The following is a 15,798-nucleotide window of genomic DNA, read 5'->3' on the forward strand; positions in this document are numbered from 1 at the left end:
ATGTTCCCGTTAATTCCCCTTTAGACAGAAATGGGCGAACAGCACTACACTTGGCTACGATGGGCACGTTCAAGGGCCCAGTTCTACGTCTCTTTCAATCCGCTGATATCAATGTGGCCTCTCGAGATGTCAACATGGAGACACCTTTAGTTCTTGCTTTTGAGAGACGGAATTTTCCGGCGGTGCAAGCCTTTTTGGACTTCAAATCGGTGTCTAACAAAACCAATCCTTTAATCATTGACCTTCTACCACAAGCCGTTCAAGTATTGAATGCCCAAGACTCTCAATTTGCCCTCAAGATCCTACATTCAGCAGTGGTCAATGACGATGAGGCGCTAGTTGGCATTTTTTGCATCCAGTCCAGTCAATATCACTTCAGTGACAATGGTGTGGAGTATCATTCACGCAGCAGCAATCCGAGGTAACAGGTCAATCATTCAACTCATGTTAGATCCTGTCAGAACACCCTACCTCGATGATAAGACAACACTTATGTATGATCCATGCCATGTGGTCGCCGAGGCTAGCGATGAATATCTTACCAAGATCTTCCTTTACTCTGGAAAGATAAATGCGAAGTCCCGTGACGGATGTGGCTAGACGCCCCTTTATAGAGTCACTAAGCGATATAGCGGGAGAAGTGAACATATGTCTCTCAAGCACATCCTCCTCCTGGAGGAAACAGAGGCCGCCAACCAGGGGGTCTTACGTGGCCAGACGCCGCTACACATAGCTACCCCGGACGGTGACCTAGGAACTGCGCCTTCTGTTGCATTACGGCGCACAACCTCGGTTGGCCGATGATCAAGAATGTATAACCCTGCATTACGCAGTTGAGAACAGCTATCTCAACGTGGTCCGCTCTCTTATCCGCGTTGACGAGATGTCTGTGAATAGCCGTGACCCATAGAAAAGGACTCCTCTGCATATTGCCGCTTTCAAGGGCCTGGCAGGCATTGTGTCTGAAATCTTGAATATTCCGAATGTAGAAGTCCAAGCCTCGGATTTGAAGCATGGTACTCCTTTATTATATGCTATAGAAAATCGTCACGCATCTATTGCAGAGATGTTGTATGATTGCGGGACAAAGGAGGCTTGGAGTACCTGATATTTGGATATTTGAATGTTCTTGAATTTAACTTAGCACCGATTAAGCACTCTCTTAATTTCTAGACAACTAAACGATCACCTATATTCTAGGCACAACTCCAATAAGGGGAAATATACTCGGATTGGCTTTTCTATTGAATTTTTATGGAGCTAGAGCTACTATATATATACACTCTCTAATCGATTTACACATGTTTTTAGAATATTTTGATTAAGATATGCTGAATTCATGCCCATCCACTCACTATATATTTCCGGCAGAACGTCAACATATGTCCTAATAACAACCATCAGGTACAAATTGACCATTTAGTAAATAACCCTCCTCTTTTACATGTACTGAATCTGAATATCACAAATATTGCATCTATAAAATATATGCAAAGTAGACCGCAACCGACCCCGATTGGGGTGTCCCCGCTTATCGACGCGGAATCAACAACTTCCTTCTCCAATCCCCGCGAACTCCATGCCAACACTTACTTTTGGTGATTTAAACAACTTCAATTATACACTTCGTCCACACAATTAGCCGGAATACATCGAGGCATACCAATAGCGCTCTCCGCCCCTTACTTCTCCGGCCACGCTGTCCGTACGAGCGCCACACTCACCATGTACGCTCCATCTGTTCATTGAATCGAACAGCAACTAACATGCCTTCCAACACTAGGGGCGTCTTCTCCCTGATCATTATCAACAAAGCCGGTGGTTTGATATACCAGCGCGAGTTCCAGTCCGGCCTGCGCAACCTCTCCACAAATGACTACCTCGTCCTAGCTGGCACCTTTCATGGGTAAGCTGCCAACAACATTGACTCCCCTGGAACAGCTACCTGACTTGGATTCTATAGTGTTCACGCAATCACCCGCTCCATTACGCCGAAAATTCCCATCTCTCAACCAGCTGCCTCCCCCACAACCTCTTCAGCGGGCACCACTGCTCCTGCGACATCCGGTTACTCCTACCCAAACCCCGGTGTACCAGTCTCCGGCTTGGATTACCTCGAGACCGACAAGTTTCGATTGACCTGTTTCCAGACCCTGACGGGGACAAAATTCTTGTTGTTCACGGATCCCTTAACTGGTAGCGTGGATACAATCATCCAGAAAATCTACGAGCTCTATGCGGACTATGTGATGAAAAATCCATTCTATCAGATTGAAATGCCAGTGCGATGCGAGGCATTCGATCGGCATCTGGGGGCGTGGCTGAGGGGGAGGGCATAGCCCCGTCCGACCACGCAGAAAGGGAATAGACATCATGACTTTACGAACTAGATACGTTTTGTTCCTGTACTTGTGTCCGGATACACTCCGTCTCGTATAATACCAAATCACATAATATATTGCCCTTGCACACACTGTAGAACGTGCCCGAAGGTCGACTCTCGAGAATACAGGACAAAAGCACAAGTAAACGCCGGGTATGCATCAGTCATATTCGAATATCCGGACCTTACGCGGTGTCCATCTTGTCCTCGTCCTTCTTATCTTTGTCACTGCTGGACTCACCGTGGCCCTCCTCGGGGATATTGCCCAGTTGCGTCTTGCCCTCTTGTTCTTCCCGATCGCGCTTCTCCTTCTCCTGTCGGTTCTTCTCGTCCTCCATCGATAGACGCAGGGCGAATGCCAGCTCGGGGTCATTTTCGGCGGCGTCATCAAATCCAAACCCACTAGCCTCGCCCTCGCCGCCGCCTCCGCCGACCTCGGCATCCTCGCCAGCTAGGATCGGGGTCAGCTGCAGCTGATCGCTGAGAAGATGGGGTCCGGGTGGGATGATGGCGAGGTGGGAACCATCGCCGCTCTTGACATTCTCAACGAAAGCCTCGAGCTTCTTGGTCTGATCGGATTCCAAATCTCCGAAAGCTACCACATCGATCGACACGTTGTTCTTCTTCATCTTCTTTGCGAGCTTCACGAGGGTCTTTTCATCTTCTTCGATGGGCGAACAGGAGAATACGATGATGCGTTGACGCTGAGACTTTTCCATACGGTGCTTGAGTGCCAACTAAAATACCATGGATATTAGTTATTGAGAGCCCGGGCCTCGGATATTGGCTGGAAGAACGTACCGCTGCAACCTGGATGGTCGAGCTGAGATGAGATGTGCCGTGGATCTTTGTTCGGTGCAGACCAGCGAGGATTGCGCCAAACTCGGGTGTGAAGGTTGACAACACTTCGGGGCCCTTTCCGCCCATGCTCATAAGGCCGACAGCTGACTGAGCGTTTACACGCATCTTTGCATTGTGGATGATGCTAACGGCATCGACTTGAGATTGCCACCGGGTTGTTCTGTAACCATTAGATGCCAATCATAGATGCAAATATAGTACCATCGGATATACTCACGTGTAGTCTCCATTGCGACTGCTTTCGCTGTTGTCGACACTGTAGCTTGGAGTCAGCAGAGTAAGCTAATAGAGGGGATGAGGATTGACGGACATGATCATAGTAGCTTCCAGCGTCATGATGGCGGAGTCTAAAGGAATTAACGATGTAAAAAAGGACAGAACAGAGAGTGATTAGGAGATCAGCGTATGGGAGATGAAGACGGATGACGAAGGCGAGGTGGAAGCTCTGTATTCTGCCACTGTTCGCCGCCCGTCAGGCTGTTTGTTGTGGTCCTCCTTGCTCCGCACCTTAACTTTAGCCCTTGTACTTCGACACATCTCAAGTCTATATCCCTTGAACTCCGCACAATGCCTGCTTTTAAACGCAAGTCGGACGCTATGGACGTCACCCCTACGGGTAGTCCTACTAAAAAGATGCGCTTGACGCAGCATCAGAAACAGGCGCTGATGGACAATCTACAACTTGAAAGTGGGTTGAATTGTGGGTTTACAGAGTGAACACAGCACTAATTTTTGCCACAGTCACTGAGCGGGCACGTAAGCTTCGTGCTCAATATGCCCTCCAAGCAAATGACCTCCGGGCGCGCATTGAGCGACGCGTTAATCGGATCCCAGTCTCACTACGCAAGGCTAATATTGGCGAGCTCCTCGAAAAGCACAATGCCGCCACGAACAAACAACAAGTTGCGTCGCCTTCTCGAAAATACTCCCCCGTCAAGGTGTCGCGTAATATCACAAGCATCTCCGTAGACCCAGAAACCTCTACCACACGCGACGGTAGAGCTCGGAGGGGAAGGTACGATATACCAAAACCCAATTTAGCACTCTGACTAACAGAATGTATAGCCACGATGGCCACTTCTCTGACAAAGAGAATGCCCCTGCCGGTCGCGAGCCCGAACTCAAGAACCCCAAGCGTCGCGTGAAGCCAGCCGGACCAGGCGGGGCCTCGCGCATGGCATCTCAGGAAGTACGGGGCAACGAGAACCGCATTTTGTCTCCCAAGTCCAACAATTCCCGAACATACCCTCACTCGCCCTTCCGTGCATCCCCTGAGAAGGGTCAACCCTCATACCTGGCGCGTCCTACCTCGCCGTTAAAACCGTCCAGTCCGTTGCGGTCACGCGGCCACACTGTGTCTGCAGTCAAGGACCAACGGCCTCCTTCGCAGGCTCAGAGGACTGCCACCCGTGCCGCTACAGGACCCAAGACTATTCGATCACCTTTGTCGCGGCCAGCGACCCGACAAGGCGAGCGCAAGAATAGCACAGGGTCTACTGCGTCTTCGGGCACAACAGTAACCAAGTCCACACGGACTGGTACTGGCGCAAGAAAGGCCACCACGGCATCTACTGCAGCTGCCAAGAGGCCGGCTTCTCGCGCCCAGGCGGCATCAATGGCTGTCAAGAATACCCCCACTACTGCTGCAATGCGCAAAACTACTGCTCCGGCTATGACTGAAACTGCGACTCGGACTCGAGCGCTGCGCAAGCGGATTTAGAACTTTTTACATGAACGCATAGATACGCGTTTGCTGTTTTAGGAGTTGGTTGGGATTCTGTTTCTTTGAGCGTGGGTGATTGCAGACTGCAATGAACAATTTGAGCATAGGTGCTGTCTTTCATGTTTGATTCTTCGGCGTGATATCATAATAGGTGTTCTCCCTTCTCGAGCCGGGTATACATTCATAGCCCGTCTTGATCGGTCTGTGTGTAACCGGTCTGAAACAACGCCTTGGGGCAAATATGAAACCCTTGTCGTCAATTAATTGGACTACTTTTGCTCCTCACCACTGTTCGCGAGTTTGTCACGTCTTAGTCATTTTAGAATGGAGATCATCCGGGAGAGTGAAACCTTCGAAACTGTTGACGGCAAACTCAAAGTTTTGTTGGAAGAATCTCGTCGTACGACAAGACGGCATCGTATACTACGGGACATGGAACGATCAATTTTCAAAATATACCGATATCAGTCAGTTTAAGAAGTTGAGAACAATCAACACATACGAAAGAGGGCCCAAATTCCAGGAAACATGGGCTGTGGCATAGGAAGACTGTTACCTGAAAGCCCTAGGCTGAACCGATTTCCTGTATTCAGAGCTGGAGTACGATATTCAACGCGAGCTTGAAGTGTGTGAAGTGCTTCGCAGACATGCACATCCAAATATTGCTACTTATTGCGGCTGTCGAGAGGAGAATGGTTGGGCCACTGGTCTTTGCTTCAAGTAATATAAGGAAACCTTGTCCAGGGAGGTCAATCCTAGATATCTGAACAAGAATCAGTTCCGCGCCAGTGGTCGTGAGCGAGTCGGTGATTCTCTTAGAGAGAACTTCTACGGGATTTTGGAGGGAATCAAACACCTTAATTCTCTTAGCCTGGTGCATAATGATATCAATCCTTCCAATATCATGCTAGACGAGCATAGCATCCGGATAATTGAAAGACTGAGGGGTCTTTGGAGACCCGCGGAGCTGGACAGATGGACGGTTGGCATGACACAGAGAATGGGCTTGTATTGGAGAAGAATGATCTTGATGCCCTTAAACAGTTAAAGACTTAGCTGTTTGGTTCTATCAATGATTCGTATTTGTTCCAGGAGGATCGATTGAGCTTTCCATAGCGAAGTATGACGGTGATTTATTTATTGTATACAGCAAAACTATTGAGCCCTCTAATTTTACATTGTTCGAGCTACGTAGGGTAACTATATAAGAACAAGGTCGTCATGCGCATCAAATAAAGAGTTGAAGCGCCGAGAATCAAACTATAGAAATACGAAGTGAGTGTATTATTCAGGACTTATCCACATGCAAGGCTCTACAGTACAAGTACCTCTCTCAGGCAACTACAAGCACAGATATCATGGCAATCGTGTTGATTGAACAAATAAGAAAGGAAATAAAAGTTCCCTGGCTCTTGTTAAGCAAAAGGCCAGGGGAGGGAAGAATCAGAGAATGAAAGGAAAAAAAAAAGGGTCTAGGTATAGCCGTAGCCTGGCCCACAAAAAGAATGAGCATGCTCAGAAATCAAAAGCGAGAGAGAATGGCAAAGAAAACAGGACATTTATGCCCAGAGGGACAGGTATGGGTATGGCTGATCCCTAGAATCAGATGCAAATGAACAAAGATAAAAAAAAAGTGAGACATCCCAGCCACTATAGAGATAGAGAGAAAACAGAAACCGATCAACGACCTAGGTGCTTGTTGATCACTTTTGGGGGATTTTCATAGAAGGAAAAAAGAAAAAGGGTAAACTCCGTCAACCAGCCCTGTCACTCGACAAAAAAGAAAAGGAACAGAACGCTAAGAAGGTCCCAAGAAACAAGAAACGAAAACACTCCACGGAGATTGAATCAAATGGATGGATGCATGTCGAGGTCGGATGATGATGTATCGCAGTATTGCAGCTGTGCAGGAGTATAAGGAGATCCAGTCTATCCAGTAACACCCATGGCACCTGCACTCGGACGCGGCCTGTAGGCCACATTTGATGATTGGCCATCAGGTGCCCCTGCAATTGGCTGGCTACTGTTGCTGGTGCTGCGGTCACGGTGATACGCTGCTGGGGGAGGAGGACCGAGATCAGCTCCAGCCTGGGGGTTGGTGCTTGCCGAGTGAGAGTGTCCGGCGGGCCCGGGCACATGGCGAACTGAACTTTGCATCTGCCAGGCTGCATCCTGAGATGGATCAGTCTCAATACGCGCGGAGGCTGGAGTGCTGTTGGTTCGGTTGGGGGTGGTGATCGTAAATGTCTCGCCACCGTTCTCCGGTCTCTGTGAGAAGCTGCCTCGAGCAATATCGCCATATCGTTTAAGGATTTCCTTGGTTGTCACTTCGGCATTCTCCCTGAAAAGGGTTGGATCACCTAAGACCGATTGTAGGTCTTCTGGGATCTATTGATAGAGTCAGTATGAGTATGGGAAGACCTCAACCTGGGCGACTTACCTCGCAGAACACGTCGTTATACGCGATCAGGGCATTGACGGCTTCAATGGACAAGAAGCTCTCCTCAACTGTGCTGTTTTTGGCATTGGGGTAAAGGATATTGGGCGTGATGACAGTCGCAAGGTTGTGAATGTCCATCTTGCTTCCGGACTCTTCATCCACATGCGAGAAGGATGATGTCCAGTTCAAAAAGGCAAACAGGACTTCCATTGTATCACGGTGGGCTTTGGGGAGTAGACAACATGTTAAGTGAAGTAGTCGCCTCTGTTTCTCTGCGTCATCCATTTCTGCGACACAGGTTAGCATTGCACAAGTAGACCGATAACCATAACATCAAAACTTACTTTGTGAGATGACAAATAGTCTGTGCAGCTTGAAAGTCAAGAGCGGGTCGGGCATCTCGCGGAGGAACTTTTTCAAGAGAGCTGCGATCTGCACAGGAGTTTCCTTTGTCAAATCAACTTGCTCATACTTGGTGTCGATTAGCTCCGCGGTATCCTTCAATCGGCGGATGTTACCGTTCTTTCGGAAGACACCCTCGACAGACATGTCCATCTGCCGCATAGCGCAAACAGAATCATCGACCAACGTCGGGATGCGGAGCGCACCAGGGCCAACACCGTGACTTGACTCTGTGCCCTCCTTCTCGACCAAATAATCTAGACCGACACCGAAGACACCCTTCTTCTTATTACCCTTCTTGTTGTCTTTAAAGGCACGACCGAAGATGTTCCATATGGTAGGTTTGCGAGACTCGATAAGAGAAAGTAGCTCCTCCATGCTGAAATAACCCTCCACCAAGGGTTCCATCTGTAGCACAGCAACGTGGCGAACGATGAAATATTCCAAAGCAGTTAGTTCCGAGAAGTACCGCTTGGTTCGAGTTGGCTCCATTAAGGCCTCCAAATTTCCACTCGATACTCCCCGTTGGTGGCCATGGTTGTACCTGGCCATCGGTTCTGTCCCCCCAATGAGCTTCGTACCAGCATGCCTGTAGGCATTAGGTCGCTGCTCCTTGGCTTGCTCAGCCGCGACAATACGGGGGATGTCATCTAGCGTCAGAGCATCCTGAGCCCCGAAAGTCAGATCTGTAACGGTCTCGCCATTGGCATCCCGTTCTTCCACAATCTGGAAACCGTGGCCCCTCGGGTCACTGCCATCATTGCCAGATGATCCCGGTCGGGCACTTCTGCCTTCTGGCCCATTGATAATTCTGGATGCGCGGGCGTGCTTGTATGTTGTGGATAGAGTTCGCTCGTTGCGAATAGAGCGTAGCCGACGCATCTCACCGACGGTCTGCTCAAGGGATGTTTCTTCGAAGCCATCTCGCGGGGCACCGCCATATGACTGGCGAACCTGGCGTGACATTCGACGGCCGTCTTTGTTGTTATGATCATTAAGGTTGGGGTCGTCTGAGGCGAAGCAAGTTAGACAAACTGCCGGCGGGATGGGGGTAAGGTAAAAGAGTCCTACCTGAAGTATGAGGCAAGGTTCCCCCGGATCGAAGCACGGCGAGAAGCCGTGCGAGGGCCACTTTCAGTAAGAAAACAAATTGTTGCAATTTTGAAACTTGAGTGAAACCACCCGTCACAGCAGGGCCAAGTTGCATCTGATGGGCGCAAGCGCCGCAGTAGACTTGTTCCTCGCTACTGCTCCACAATGCGTCTTGGATATCAGCGGTCAAGTCCTTCTCACATGATTTGCATGAAAGATGAGGCGGCTTGATGTGCCAACGACTCTGTCCCAATTGAACACATTCGTCGTCAATCGGTTCTTTGCAGGCGATGCAACAATCTGAAAGTTGATCGGCCAAACCTTCCACTCCGGCCATCAGGTCGATTGGTGTATCATCATCCTCGCGCTCGGCTAATGACTCCAGATCACGGAGGTGCTCCAGGAAGTTTTGTAACCCGTCTGGCGCAGATTTCTCGCGTTCAAGTTTGAGTGCACCTTGTAGACCGATGCGGATAAGGAGTTTCAGGTAGTGAGCGAGACCAGTCACTAGGGACAGAAGTTCCTGGGTGACGCCGAGTTTGCGTACTCCGGTTTCCTGAGTTTTCGATAGGAGGGCAAAGAAAGCGACAATCTTTTTACAAAGAAGTTTGGCCTCGCGGCCATAGGAAAGTTCTGGGTTGGAAGAATCAGCGATCGCTCCCGACGATATGAAATCAGCTGCGCGAGACTTACCTTTTAACTCGTGCGATTTGATATAATCCGCTAACTGATCAACTGCACCGAAGAGGATTTCGACATGTTCAATGAAGCGCTTGGCCACGAGAACACCATCGATGTAAGCGCCATTGCTCACATGAAGCAGCATATCTGAGATGCAAGCGGCGGATGATTCTTCAAAGGTGGAGAGGGTGTTCCAAATATTAAAGACCTTCTCTTCCATAATATCTTCTTCGTCGCGGATATGCTTGCGCTCCTCTTCGCTAGCATCCTCATCCACCGGCGGAGGCTCCCATGTTTGACCAGCAGGGGATAACCGGACATTCCAGAACTTGTGGATCATATAACATTCGGGGTGCCAGTGTTGATTTTGACCGTTACGGAAGATCTCGACAAACTGTTTTAGGATTGCAGTGTGGCATCCATGGCATCTCTGGGCAAACTGGGTTGAATAGTGAAAGTGGCAGTACACCTTGCTCTCGTGCTCATAGTAAGAGTCTTGAGCACCGAAGACGGTCGGACAAACGGAGCAGGTAAAGTGCTCAATATGATACTTCCGGTCTAACGCTGTAATGTATGATCCACGTAGTGCGCCGCCGCACTCATGGCATAGGAGGCTGAGTCGTCTAAAGTAATCGGTTTCGCAAAGCGGAAATTGGCAACTTGAATCTTCTGAATCGACGGGGAAAAACTTCGAAGCAACGATCTCGCCACAGTCCTGATAGAAGTATGAAAGTTAGGAAAGACCACTCAAAGGTTAGCCAGAAAAAGCAACTTACTTCACACTTGAAACACTCCAGATGAAAAGTACCGCCCAACGCCCGCACAAACTGACCAGTGAGAGATTCACCACACTTTTGACACAGGCGGGATGAGCCGCCGGGGGACTTATTTGGACGCCCGTTCACTCGTGAGCGATCTCGGGGGGTCGAACGGTCGCGGAAGCCAGCCTGGTCAGGACCCAGGGCACGACTTGAGCGTCCACCATCCTCCTGGTTCACCGGAGTGATTGGGCTTGGGCCTCCCGTTCGTGTTGAGGGTGAATCGAATGGAATCAAACTGTCTTCGGGAGATGTAGGTGTGTTTTTCGTGTAGTTAGCCCCGTAGCCAGAGGTGTCAACAGTGGGACGGCCGCTGGGGTTACCAGCGACCAGGCTGGCTGGGAGTCCACCGGGGGGCATCTTGGTCCCCCGTCAGCAGAAATATGGTGGGGTTTGTTGGGCTGAATCACGCCGAACGCTGCATGCAAAGAATGGATAGTAAGGAACGGGCGAGGCGACGTGGTAAATGAGATTGATGAAAAGGGTTAAATTGAAGATGCAACGCGGTTACAGATTGGCGGGAAATTGAAGGTAGGCTGGGCGCGTACGGTTGAGAGTCTGATTCTTAAATTAGAATTCCATGCCTAGGGTGGTTTCCCCGGGGTCACTGTTGTTCCCTAGAGTATACTCACTCTCACGCCATGTAAAGACACGTGGGGGTGGCCGATGGAGTAGTGACGGAGTTTGCGCGCAGAATCACTGTGATCGAATTGGGAAGGTATAGAAGACGATTACTCTGAACGAAGGGTCTGAAAGCGCGCAGGCTAGTGGACGCGGGGGCCGGTTTTCGAGGGGATCGGGAGCTTTCAAGGTGAGACCAACAGAGGCGCGGATTATCGGGCGGCAATCATCCCAAACTAAACCGGCAAATTCCAGGACTCCAAGAACCAGATAGGAAAAAAAAATTAAGGTGCAAGGGCGAGGGGAAAAGAAGTGGGCTGGGGAGGAATGGAGATGGAGATGGCTTGAGTGCCCCCCCCCCCTAATATTAGTTTGGGACCCTGTGGTCACGTGGTCTATACAATTTCCATTTCTACTGAGATATGGAGGGATTACTAGGATATTTGGGATATTTTGGATATCATTGAAGGATATTTAAGATCCAATTAAATCGGTTTAAATCAAAATACCTGGGAAATATCAGCATTGCACGGTGTACTGTTGGTATGTAGAAAGTGTACTCCTACTCCGTACCCGCCCCATGTGCCATCAGTGTGCTTTTTATAGAACATACTGCAGATTAGTTTCTTGATTTTCGTATTAATTTGCTTTAAGGAGTGATATTTCGTTTGTATGGAGGTATATTTCCCCCTTTTCTCGAGTGTTATAGTCGTAATAGATAGGACCTTAAATAACATCAAAGGTCTATTTATACAGTAGGGTTTTCTGTCGGCTTGTATGGTTCACGGATTTGATATCTTCAGGATATAAATTACAACACTCAGAAAGATTGAACATTGAATCCAACAGGTAAATACACCATACAGAGGTAGTATCTATGTGTACAAAACAATCCAATTTTTTGTAATTCTCAAAGTTTCTAGGGAGACCTATGGAATAAGCATCTCATCAGACTGATCATTACATATATTTATGTAGACTGACATAGGATGTCGACGTGATTACCCGTACAAGTGGAAAGTGGGAGGAGGCTGGCAAGATGACGTGGGTAAACAAAAACCAAAATAGGAAAAAAAAAAGAGAAAGAGAAGATATATGATATGAATACAAGAAATAAGATAAACTCCTAAGAAGAAAGAAGGGGGAAAAGGATAGAAAACAAAAAAACAAAAAACAAGTACAAAAAAGAACAAGACAAAGGTTTGAAGAGACAAACTTGTCCTTGCGGGTTGATTTCACCCAACTTGGTTTTGCCTTCTTTACCTCCTCTTCCTTTAAGGACACCCTGCTTTTGATAAACTTCAGTTTTTCAAAGCTCCTTCCACTCTCTTCCCTCTACAGTACACGGGTGGACGCATGATCGGCTCAACATAGACGTTGCAAGATGGGGGACCAGTGTACGCTGCGCCTCGTCCGAGTAGGTGCCTTTCTAACCATCTATTTGGGTCAATTCCAAAGTTCCAAGGTTACCCGGACTAATCACTAATCTCCGCATTTCTTCGTCAGGAACTGAGACAGGTTGAGCGGAGTGAGCAACTTGGTATGAGATCTCCGTACCCGAGCTTTTTGACACTTGAAGTCACTCTACACTCACATGCTGACCTCGGCACAGCTTTCACTGTCCGTTATGAGGAAAGCAACATTCGAGATATCCAAGCCCTCATCATCGGACCCCCAGGCACCCCATACGAACTGGGCTTTTATGAGGTAAGAGCCACCCTATCCAAGACTGACCCGAGCTCGCTTCTTTGAACTATGGCTAACCAATTGTAATCGTCTACCAGTTCTCAATCAAAATCCCGTCAGGTAAGATGGTCTTCTATCTCGTAGCAGACATTTGCTAAATCACAACATAGATTACCCAGCAAATCCGCCGGTAGTGAAAATCCGGACAACCAACAGGGGCCGGACTCGCTTTGGTCCTAATCTGTATGCCAATGGCAAGGTCTGCTTGTAAATGCGCCCTGGGGACTATTGAATTTATGGAGAGCCTGATACTAATATTTCTCAGGTCGATCTTGGGGTAAGCTTGTCTAACAACATGGATGGCATTTATGGAGCGCTGAACCTCGTAACAGAACTTGGCATGGTTCTCGGGGTGAGCAATGGTCACCGGCGCAGGGACTCGAATCCGTTATGCTGTCAATCCAGAGCCTCTTATCCTCAAACCCATATACGCTGGAACCCGGATTTGAGGGAAACGAAAGGGCGAATGACACAGAAAACATGGAGATCTACAAATCCAAGGTGGGATCCGATATTCCCAGAATAAGCCTCGCAATGCTCACATCTATACCAGATCCGCCATGAAAATTTACGACTGGCAGTCATCACACCTCTTGAACAAGCCTTTCAAACTTCGTCCCCTCCTCGCCGAGTGGCGCTAAGGGTCTGTCACGAATCGAGCGCGGAAGAAGATAGTGATGTCGAACTAGAACCCGAAGCTGGATTGTTGGCTCAAAGCAAGTTCCACGACTTCTGCAAGCGACGCTTCCTGTGGTACCTTGAGTTCTACCAAAACGCCATTGAGAAAGGTATCGCGGACGAGGCACGCAGACAAGGAACGCCATTCGTCCAAATGCCGTTTGAAGGCTATGGTAATACCATGAGCGGAGAATGGAACTACATCGACCTACAAACCCGTTTGTTGGCTCTTCGAGACCGATTGATGGAAGAGACCTACAACTGGCCCGTCGAGGGTCTTGCTCTGGTCAAGGAGGATGCCGGGATTGCAGTTAAACTGGCCGGCCAGCATGAGCAGATTGCTGCAGAAATGAACTCTTGTCCTCAAGTCATTGATCTGTCGCTGGTTGATGACAACCCGTTCGTCTGGAGACTCACCTATGTTGGTCGCAACGAGTCCAGACTGGAAGGTGGCATTATCAAGATAAAGATTTACATCAGTCCTCGACACCCAGAAGAACAACCTCGGGTCTTCGTCGAGTCACCCTTGTACCACATTCGTGTTTCCAAGCTGGGTGTGTTAATGTACCTTCCTTCGCATGCTGAAGAAATCGGCCAACACATCGAGGGCATCGTCAACACGCTGGAAGACGACAACCCTCCATACAATCCCCTCATGACAGTCAACCCAGAGGCAAGCGCTCTGTGCTGGGGTTCGGAAACAGACCGCAGGCTCTACAGGCGCAAGCTTCGAACATCTCTGGAAGAATCCTGAGGTGAGTTAGTTCATTGTCCTGGAATGTGCATATTTGCTGAGCAATGTGTCATACAGCAGGCTACATGACAGTATTCCGTTATCTTTATCAACCCAACCTCGCTTTAACTGTATCATTTTCCTGCCATCACTATGTTTTACCTTCGTTGAGTGATATCCCTCGAGATGGCGGAGAAGACCGGGGATTGTGGGGCATGTGGCTTCGAATGCCATTCAACACATGAAAATCGATATTGATATCAAACAGAATTCATAGATTCACAAAAAGGACATTCGTAACTTCTTGAGAGAAAGCATAGTTGCTGTATACTAAGTAGGTACAACACGCGGATGAGACAATAAGGGAAGCCAACACAAGGTATAGCTAGGATGCATGAGATAAAGACACCATCTTTTGACTGTAACCATATATATGGTCTGTGCAACGTTCATCAAGCCTGGTACAACTGGGGGGGGGGGGAGTGTTGGATACTCCTGAGACTGTCCCACGAAGGGGCTTTGACTTTCCAAGGTTAGCTAAAGTACAATGTGAGAATTGAAATAGCCATACCAGGATTCTCATTCACACCTCGATAGCAATCATGATTGGTAGAGTGCCCATAGTTGACAGGAGGCCTCGGACGGAACAGAAATATAGGGATCATGGTGCCACAGACCAATCTAGTAAGCACAGATTCTTTGGATCTGGCGGCGTTGCGGGCGATTCTTCGGTCTCCGCCACTTGGCAAGTGTATGCACGTTTGCCCTGATGTTGAATATATCGATAATGCTGGTTTCAACCATTGCCAGCCCATTCAGCACTTGGCATTCACCCTAGGACACCGAATAATGGTCTTTGAACATGCCTTTCCAACGCCGAGTCTTCTTTGGGTCCGCAAGGCTCTCGGTGATCAACTTAAGATCCGCCAAGATATTTGCACCTGGATTCATGTGGCCTTGTGCTTGCGTGAGAGGGCCGGCGTGATCTGACCTCTTGGAGAATTTGGGGGGCATGGTGAAGGAATCTTGTCTGGAAGATCGGGTGTCCATCTCCAGGCTATCAAGCCTGAGCTTGTGGCTGTCAAGCTATGCTGCCAGGGTATCAAGGCGTTTCTTGATGAGTGACGTGGAAGTATCCTCAGTAGGAACTGTTTCGGCTATCTTATGGTCCTTTCGGGAGCAAGAGGGGCGGCACCGAGGGTGCCTGGAGTGTCAAATATGTTAACTTTCGATTCTAGTAGTCCTCCATGTTGAAGCTATCAAGAATCTGGCGAATGAGATTAGAGGACACTGAAGTGAAAGCAGGAGGGAATGAAGACAGTGAGGGTCAAGGATGAGCAAGGTTGGAGATTCCGCGCTCACCTGGTCAGAGTCGGACGTTCTTTCCTTGGATAGCCTGGGATCTCAGATATGATAAGATGTGTATATATGTACACATATGTGTGTAGAGTCAAGGAATTCCATGCTCTTCCAATCACCTTCGGCATGATGGACAATCTCCGAAGCACTGTTCAATGTCATTTCCATTTCCGTTCAAAGTTTCCCCAGGACATGCAGTCCGAAGACTTTGGCCAAAGACTTGGCGTGATTCAAGTTGGAAATCATGGGCACAAGAATATT

The 15,798-nt window shown here is 48.7% G+C and overlaps 8 protein-coding genes across 8 annotated transcripts; 4 read left to right on the plus strand and 4 right to left on the minus strand.

Annotated features, from left to right (window-relative positions):
- Positions 1-59: 59 nt before the first annotated feature.
- On the plus strand, positions 60-600 carry N7537_010655 (uncharacterized protein; the record flags this gene model as incomplete). Its single annotated transcript, XM_056901709.1, has 2 exons — positions 60-421; positions 462-600. The coding sequence occupies 2 exons, from the start codon at positions 60-62 to the stop codon at positions 598-600; spliced, it is 501 nt and encodes a 166-aa protein (XP_056750377.1).
- A 1,166-nt stretch (positions 601-1,766) lies between these two features.
- Positions 1,767-2,339, plus strand: N7537_010656 (trafficking protein particle complex subunit 4; the record flags this gene model as incomplete). The annotated part of the gene is made up of 2 exons (XM_056901710.1): positions 1,767-1,906; positions 1,964-2,339. The coding sequence occupies 2 exons, from the start codon at positions 1,767-1,769 to the stop codon at positions 2,337-2,339; spliced, it is 516 nt and encodes a 171-aa protein (XP_056750378.1).
- Positions 2,340-2,568: 229 nt separating this feature from the next.
- N7537_010657 (proteasome regulatory particle base subunit RPN10) lies at positions 2,569-3,580 on the minus strand (the record flags this gene model as incomplete). Its single annotated transcript, XM_056901711.1, has 4 exons — positions 2,569-3,120; positions 3,185-3,404; positions 3,462-3,500; positions 3,555-3,580. 4 exons carry the CDS (start codon positions 3,578-3,580, stop codon positions 2,569-2,571), a joined length of 837 nt encoding a protein of 278 aa, XP_056750379.1.
- A 194-nt stretch (positions 3,581-3,774) lies between these two features.
- N7537_010658 (uncharacterized protein) lies at positions 3,775-4,964 on the plus strand (the record flags this gene model as incomplete). The annotated part of the gene is made up of 3 exons (XM_056901712.1): positions 3,775-3,932; positions 3,986-4,259; positions 4,310-4,964. The coding sequence occupies exons 1-3, from the start codon at positions 3,812-3,814 to the stop codon at positions 4,962-4,964; spliced, it is 1,050 nt and encodes a 349-aa protein (XP_056750380.1). The 5' UTR covers positions 3,775-3,811.
- A 1,932-nt stretch (positions 4,965-6,896) lies between these two features.
- N7537_010659 (GTPase-activating protein LRG1) lies at positions 6,897-10,760 on the minus strand (the record flags this gene model as incomplete). Its single annotated transcript, XM_056901713.1, has 5 exons — positions 6,897-7,355; positions 7,408-7,694; positions 7,752-8,819; positions 8,881-10,297; positions 10,359-10,760. 5 exons carry the CDS (start codon positions 10,758-10,760, stop codon positions 6,897-6,899), a joined length of 3,633 nt encoding a protein of 1,210 aa, XP_056750381.1.
- A 147-nt stretch (positions 10,761-10,907) lies between these two features.
- On the minus strand, positions 10,908-11,381 carry N7537_010660 (uncharacterized protein; the record flags this gene model as incomplete). The annotated part of the gene is made up of 3 exons (XM_056901714.1): positions 10,908-10,958; positions 11,033-11,099; positions 11,143-11,381. Coding segments are annotated over 3 exons (357 nt in total), but the record flags the coding sequence as incomplete, so codon positions are not given.
- Positions 11,382-12,405: 1,024 nt separating this feature from the next.
- Positions 12,406-14,199, plus strand: N7537_010661 (ubiquitin-conjugating enzyme E2; the record flags this gene model as incomplete). Its single annotated transcript, XM_056901715.1, has 8 exons — positions 12,406-12,438; positions 12,528-12,561; positions 12,634-12,728; positions 12,806-12,827; positions 12,878-12,950; positions 13,033-13,044; positions 13,100-13,268; positions 13,321-14,199. 8 exons carry the CDS (start codon positions 12,406-12,408, stop codon positions 14,197-14,199), a joined length of 1,317 nt encoding a protein of 438 aa, XP_056750383.1.
- Positions 14,200-15,012: 813 nt separating this feature from the next.
- N7537_010662 (uncharacterized protein) lies at positions 15,013-15,192 on the minus strand (the record flags this gene model as incomplete). Its single annotated transcript, XM_056901716.1, has 1 exon — positions 15,013-15,192. The coding sequence occupies one exon, from the start codon at positions 15,190-15,192 to the stop codon at positions 15,013-15,015; it is 180 nt and encodes a 59-aa protein (XP_056750384.1).
- Between the last annotated feature and the right edge of the window lie 606 nt (positions 15,193-15,798).

Source organism: Penicillium hordei, assembly GCF_028827395.1.
Source record: "Penicillium hordei strain IBT 12815 chromosome Unknown utg000005l_segment0_segment0, whole genome shotgun sequence".
In the NCBI taxonomy this organism is placed as follows: Eukaryota; Fungi; Ascomycota; class Eurotiomycetes; order Eurotiales; family Aspergillaceae; genus Penicillium; species Penicillium hordei.